The sequence below is a fragment of the Octopus bimaculoides genome, chromosome 14 (assembly GCF_001194135.2).
Source record: "Octopus bimaculoides isolate UCB-OBI-ISO-001 chromosome 14, ASM119413v2, whole genome shotgun sequence".
In the NCBI taxonomy this organism is placed as follows: Eukaryota; Metazoa; Mollusca; class Cephalopoda; order Octopoda; family Octopodidae; genus Octopus; species Octopus bimaculoides.
This window is the reverse complement of record NC_068994.1, coordinates 51022339-51029161: the sequence shown is the minus strand read 5'-3', so window position 1 is coordinate 51029161 and position 6823 is coordinate 51022339. Positions and strand designations below refer to the sequence as shown.

The 6823-nt window shown below is 39.5% G+C and overlaps 2 protein-coding genes across 2 annotated transcripts in view; one reads left to right on the top strand and one right to left on the bottom strand.

Annotated features, from left to right (window-relative positions):
• The window catches only part of LOC106874737 (pseudouridylate synthase 1 homolog), a 35270-nt gene extending 32409 nt beyond the window's left edge, over positions 1–2861 (bottom strand). Inside the window, exon 1 of the mRNA XM_052972862.1 lies at positions 2855–2861. The gene's annotated coding sequence lies outside the window, so the exon portion shown is untranslated. The remainder of the gene's footprint in view (positions 1–2854) is intronic.
• The window catches only part of LOC106874743 (nucleolar protein 14), a 34146-nt gene that overhangs the window by 3007 nt on the left and 24316 nt on the right, over positions 1–6823 (top strand). Inside the window, exons 2-8 of the mRNA XM_014922583.2 lie at positions 35–223; positions 1537–1671; positions 1926–2064; positions 3135–3265; positions 4476–4577; positions 5661–5741; positions 6553–6621. Coding sequence (XP_014778069.1) covers positions 47–223; positions 1537–1671; positions 1926–2064; positions 3135–3265; positions 4476–4577; positions 5661–5741; positions 6553–6621 — 834 coding nt within the window. The 5' untranslated portion in view covers positions 35–46. The remainder of the gene's footprint in view (positions 1–34; positions 224–1536; positions 1672–1925; positions 2065–3134; positions 3266–4475; positions 4578–5660; positions 5742–6552; positions 6622–6823) is intronic.

Below are 6823 nucleotides of genomic sequence, written 5' to 3'. Positions count from 1 at the left end.
TATATGTATATAATTTTGTGATCATTTTCTTTAGAAATACACAGAGATGGGCAAGAAAAAGAAACTTGATAAGTTTCAGAAGAAGGTTAAGAAGTCTGAAGTTAAGAAACTAAATCCATTTGAGATTAAGGTAAACAAGCAGAAACATCACATTCTTGGACGTAAATTACCAAAACATGAGGCAGGAATCCCTGGAGTGTCACGGTCAAAAGCAAACAAAAAGGTAATCTTTTATTTCTGTTTTTTAATTTGTTTTATTTATTTATGTTTGTTTTGCCTTTCGTTATGCACATACATACACACACATTTCTTCAATCATTTGTTTGTCTGTTTTTCTGTGCTGACATGGGTTGGACAGAAGTTTATGGCAGTTTTAACATATGTACAGTCAGTTGCTCTATTTGTTGAAATAGCATGCAAAGTGGTTGAGTATTCCTTAGATGCATGTACCCTTCATGTAATTCTCAAGTTGAACAAACACGACACACTGACAAGGCCAGACCTTTGGTTACATGAACTGTCCATAAGATGGGCTCCTATGCAGCTTCCTGCTACTCATATTCACTCATGAGGCTTGGGTTTGCTTAAAGCTATGGTAAATGCAAAATGCACTTACCCAGGATGCTTTGGTGTGTAGTATCGTATTCAGAACCTCGTGGTTATGAAGTAAACTTCTTGACTACTTAGCCTCATCTGCATCCACTTATCAACATCATCATCATCAAACATCCGTTTTCCATGTCGGCATGCATTGGACGGTTTGACAAGAAGGAGAGCTGCTCCATCTGTTTATCTGTTGTGGCATAGTTTCTTCAGCTGGATGCTCTTCCTAATGCCAACCACTTAACAGAGTGTACTGGGTGCTTTACACATGGCACTGGCACAGGTTCCTTTTTATGTGGTACCAACACAGCTGCTTTTTACTATATATATATGTGTGTGTGAGTCCGCCTGTCTGGCTCCTATGCCAGAGGCATGTAAAACGCATCATCCAAACATAGTCAATGCCGGTGCACCCCACAAACCCCGGACTGGCTCCTGTGTCGGTGGCACGTAGAAAACACTATCCGAAAGGAGTATTTTTTATGTGCCAGCGGCCATGTCTACAATTTCACTTGGCTTGATGGGTCTTCTCAAGCGCAGCATATCACTAAAGGTCTTGGTCACTTGTTATCGCCTCCATGAGACCCAATGTTCAAAGATCATGCTTGACTACCATCATCATTTAACATCTGTTTTCCATGCTAAAACGGATGTCTCTTTGCATTCTGTTTGTGTGTGCATGTGTAGCACCCCTTTACTCATTGTCTACCACCAAGCCTAGTATGTGCACTCATTTGGTACCTTTTAACTCTGAATTTCTCTTTAACTCTCGTCCCTACAATGTAAAGCATGACTAGAGAAATCAACCAGCATTTATATCATTTGTTATCAAATGTGCATCCTTCATATTTATGTATTTCTTGCCAGATAAATTATGCTTTTGTTTGTCGTCTATTCTTTATCACTGATGTTCCAATTTTCTATGTATTGCAGCGGAAGAACACATTACTCCAAGAATATTTACAGAGGTTTAAAGACAATCAGGTTGTTGACAAACGTATTGGAGAGAATGATGCTAACCTTAGCTACGAAGAGAAGATGGCCAAGAGGTTTGTGGCTGAGAAACAGGTGAGTGCATTTTGTAATTTGGTGTTGTGATATTAGCGTCATCGTTTAATCCTAAATACGAGCACTAGATTCCTTGGGAGAAAGCAGCAAATGTATACAAAAACAAGGAGGGAAAAAAAACAGGAGAAATGGTACACAAATACAAATGCAAACAATAGGACATTATATATACATACATGCACAGATACACACACACATACATGAATACATAAGTACATCTATCTATATGTCTGCCATACTTTTTTTCTTTCTAGAAATATCTCGATAAAAGAAATATTTTCAGTTTGAATGATGAAGAGGATCTCACTCATTATGGTCAATCCCTTTCCGAAATTGACACATTTGAAGACCCCCTAAATAGTGATGATGAAGATTATGATGGACGTATCACTGGTCAGTACATTACTCTTTATTCAGCATTTAACTTCTCACTTGAAAAATTGGTAGAGCATCAGACTAAATGCCTTCTGGTATTTAGCTATGTGTTATTTCTTTACTACCCACAAGGGGCTACACACAGAGGGGACAAACAAAGACAGACAAACGGATTAAGTCGATTATATCGACCCCAGTTCGTAACTGGTACTTATTTAATCGACCCCGAAAGGATAAAAGGCAAAGTCGACCTCGGCGGAATTTGAACTCAGAACGTAGCGGCAGACGAAATACCGCTAAGCATTTCGCCCGGAGTGCTAACGTTTCTGCTAGCTCGCCGCTTTATTTAGCTATGTGTATTCTGAATTAAATTGATGCTGGGTTTAACTTTGCTTTCCATCCATCTTCACTCAGTCAGTAAACTAAGAACGACAGTCGGCGATATAGATTATGTCCTTCCCAGTATTTCTCTGCTTTTGCCTTTGTGTGAAAAATGATTATTTTGAAGTACAACTGAAAAGTTCAGTTCCAGTGTAACTTCTCGTCATGCAAGAGTAGATAACTCCTCTATTTTTTATAGTTGCTTCCCTTGGTTATTGGGATCAGAAATCTAGCGTTATCTATCGTATGAATGGTAACATCTGGTTCTCGATGCTGCTATGGTTAAGTAGGATAATTATATATATCTAATTTGCCCAGATCTGTGCCTTCTAGATAAACTTTCAGAACGTAGATTTATGGTCTCTCAGAAAAGAGCCACTTAACTGATCTGTATAAAGTCACTGACAAGCATGCTCCTGTCTAGAAGCATGCTGTCTCTTCTCTCTACCATTACTGTAATGGCCTCTGCTCATTTGGGCTGGCTGGGCTCATTCCACTTCAGCCCAGGCACTCCCAGCCCATTCGTTTCTTTTTTCATTACCCTTATTGGGTCCAACTCTCTCCTCCCAAAACTTCGTCCTGGAAATCTCTCTGCTTATTTCCTGAACTCTGTAGGAAAAAGTTAAAATGAGATGACGCCTTACGTCATTGTTTGATTCACACGAAAGAATGTCATACCTTTCATTTGGTTTCTTTCTCTTTTCAAGGTAAAATGATTGCTGAAGAACATTTTGGTGGTGGCTTCCTGTCTCAGACTAAAGGCACTGATGATGAGAGTAAGAAGAAACCTTGGAAAGAGCGAATGGAAGAATTGATCACCCAGTCTCGTAAAGAAAAGGTAATTACTACATCTTTGTAGCAGCCTGTTTATCTTCATAATTACAAGTGTGTTTATGTGTGTGTGTGGTATTTCTATTTATGGTTGGTCTTGGAGGAGATACAAAAGTTATAGGTATTGTGAGAGAGGTGTAGGAGGATCTGAATCAGATTCTGTCACTGAATAGGCAACCACTCCACATGACAACTTGATTTTTATTGTGTTGATTGCATCATCATCATCGTTTAACGTCCGCTTTCCATGCTAGCATGGGTTGGACGATTTGACTGAGGACTGGTGAACCGGATGGCCGCACCAGGCTCCAATATGATCTGGCAGAGTTTCTACTGCTGGATGCCCTTCCTAACGCCAACCACTCCGAGAGTGTAGTGGGTGTTTTACATGCCACTGGTACGCGGGCCAGTCAGGCGGTACTGGCGACGGCCACGCTCGAAATGGTGTATTTTGCATGCCACCTGCACAGGAGCCAGTCCAGTGGCACCAATAAGTACATACTCTTAAATAGGCCTTCAGTCATCATGTACAATGTATCAGTATGGTGAAGGGACATAGAAAGAGAGGAGAAAAAATTTCTATCTTATAAAATAGTCAGATGATGGTGATATACCTCCCGGGAAAAGATATCTGATGACAATACGAGATATTTTTATCTCTAATGATATGGTCAGTAATTGATTAATGGATTGTAATTACAATAATAATTTGGACAACTTCTCTGCTGTCAGTTTTAGGGCAATTTGACCTGACCTCATCACTACTACCTTGTCTTAATTATGGTAGGTTTTATCCTACCATTTATACATCCGGGTTATCACACCATGGTTTATATCACCATCTATACATCCATGTTACCACTCCATGGTTTATCTCACTATTCATCTATCTATGTTATCACTCTACCTCACCATCTTTATGCCCATATTATCACTCCACATGTAATCTCTGCATCTATATATTTTTTATCATTATGCTTTATCTTCAATTGTTATCACTCCATTTTGTTGATTATCTCACCATCTACATGGCTATGTTAAGACTCTGATTTCTCAGATCTTCATACTCATTATTGTAAATCTATTGTTTATCTCACTATTTATATATCCATGCTATCACTCCATGGTTTATCTGCCCATTTTTGTACAATCATTGTGTTTATCTCACCATTTGCATATCAGTGTTATAACTCCATGGTTTATCCTTTCTGCCACAGATGGAACAGCAGCAAGTACGAGAGGAAACCATCAGAATGACTGAACAGATCAACTCCGAATGGAAGACACTCCGTTTTCTCATGTCTGACTCAAACAGTAAGGTAAGGTTGCCTCTTCATCTTAAATAAAGTTTTGGTAAACTGAATGTGGATCAAGATTCTTGTTTGAGGGTCAGGTGGGCTAATGGACAGGATAGAGACAAAATAATGGAACAGCATAGGACCAAGCAATTGATGCTAAACTGAGTAGCATAAGTAGACTGGGTTTGTGGGTTTGATTTTTTATTATTACTTGTACTTGGATATGCAGTGGCGTCCACTCAGGGTGGGTTGAGCAACAAGGTCACTATGTCCCTTACAAAAACTGACCACATCCAGCGGTTGGCCCTAACGTTCCAGCAAGCAAAGTAATGCTTCCACCCGTGGGAGAAATTCTAGCTTGTAAATTTGGCAAATGCCCCACTGGGAGAGCAAATATGTCAGATAGCATGGATACCATAACTGTAGTCGCCGTTCGTTGTTGAGGTGTAGAGTTCGTGTTCGGAGATTCAGTGGAAACACATGTGCCCATGTGGTCCCCAATCACATGCATACACATTTTGGGATAGTATGATCCATAGCAGCTCATATTGACATTGTCAACCATTGCAGAGGATTCGTTGATTATCAGAGCAGACATAACTTGGGTTGTATCTATGCTAGTTAACCCATAGCTGGGAACCTGACAGGTGCCACTACCCCAGGTCAGAGTAGACTTAGTCTAAGAGGTGGTTCCATACTCCCATACTAAGGCCCCACTACAAGATGCAGTTTGACCCTTTAGCTTTCAGATTACTCTGTTAAATGTAATATTTATTTGGTCATATTGTTTTGAATGAATTAGCTTCAGGGTTTTGATAGTGTAATAGTTTTGTTTTTAGCATGACATTGTAGGGTAGGTGTGAGAGGTTGGATCTGGCCTGTTTGAACATATAACAGGTTAAATATTTGGGCCAGATTTGGCTGGTTTGAATCCTAAAAGGTTAAAGTCTTATTCATTATTGTATACACTTAGTTAAAATAGAATTTGAGGGTTGGCTGGGTTTAGGCCTCCTTGCTTCTATATCTTATACGTAACTTTTTACTTCTATATCTTTTGTTTTTGTCCTATGATTTTTTTACACTTTCTTTTACTTTTTTTGTTAGGGATCCTTTGATGAACCGAAACGAAAAGTCGATGATTACGATATGAATGTAAGATCTTTGGTCTTTGAAGCTCGAGCAATGGTAAGTGTATAACCTCTGCAACATCACCTCTGTCACTCTTTATTCATGGTGTGTATTTTTTTTTTTTATATTTAATTTATGAAATCTAAAATTACTATAGTGCAATCACACCCATGCTGGTGACACGTAAAATGCACCCAGCACACTCTGTAAAGTGGTTGGCATCAGGAAATGATGCCACAGCAGACAGTTGGTATCTGGACAGCTCTGCTAGCCCAGCTCCATGTCAAACTGTCCAACCCATGCCAGCATGGAAAGCAGATGTTAAACGATGATGATGGCCTGATGTGGTTATTGCTATAGTCCTTGGTAAACTGACATTCCTAAAGACAACCTCAGGAAGAATATATCCATTATTGGAACCAGGAGAGGATGGTGGTGTTTTAACAGAATTATCAGAACATTAGCCAAAATACCTTGTAGTATTTGTTCCACTTCTTTTACATTCTAAGTTCAAATCTCACTAAGGCTATCCTTGCCTTTCATCCCTCAGGGGTTGATAAAATTAGGTACCAGTCTACTACTGGGGTCACGGGTGTTGACTAAGTCCTTACCCTTGAAACTGCTGGCCTTATGCCTCAGGTAGAAATGATTGTTGAACAAGAGCACTCAGAGAGCACAAACCTCCGCCAAGGTAACACCAACATCCTCTCAATGATTAGCCAGAGAGGGTTTTTAAAATGAGCTCATTGGAGTCAATCTAATTGACTTGCCTCCTCCCCTCAAATTTTAGGCCTTGTGCCTACAGTAGAAAGGATTATTATTATTATTATTATTATTATTATTATTATTATTATTATTATTATTATAGGCAAGTAACAAAATGAAATCTGAGAAAGAACTTGCCCAAGAAGAAATGGAAAGACTTGCGAAACTTGAGGTAAGTTTATCATCTTTGTGAAGTTAATGTATTTTCGGCAATGTGGCTCTGTGGTAAGAAACTTGCTTCCCCAACCACATGGTTCCAGGTTCAGTCCCACAGCATAGCACCTTAGGCAAATGTCTTCTACTATAGCCTTGGGCTGACCAAAACCTTGTGAGTGGATTTGGTAGGCAGAAACTGGAAGAAGCCTGTCGTATAT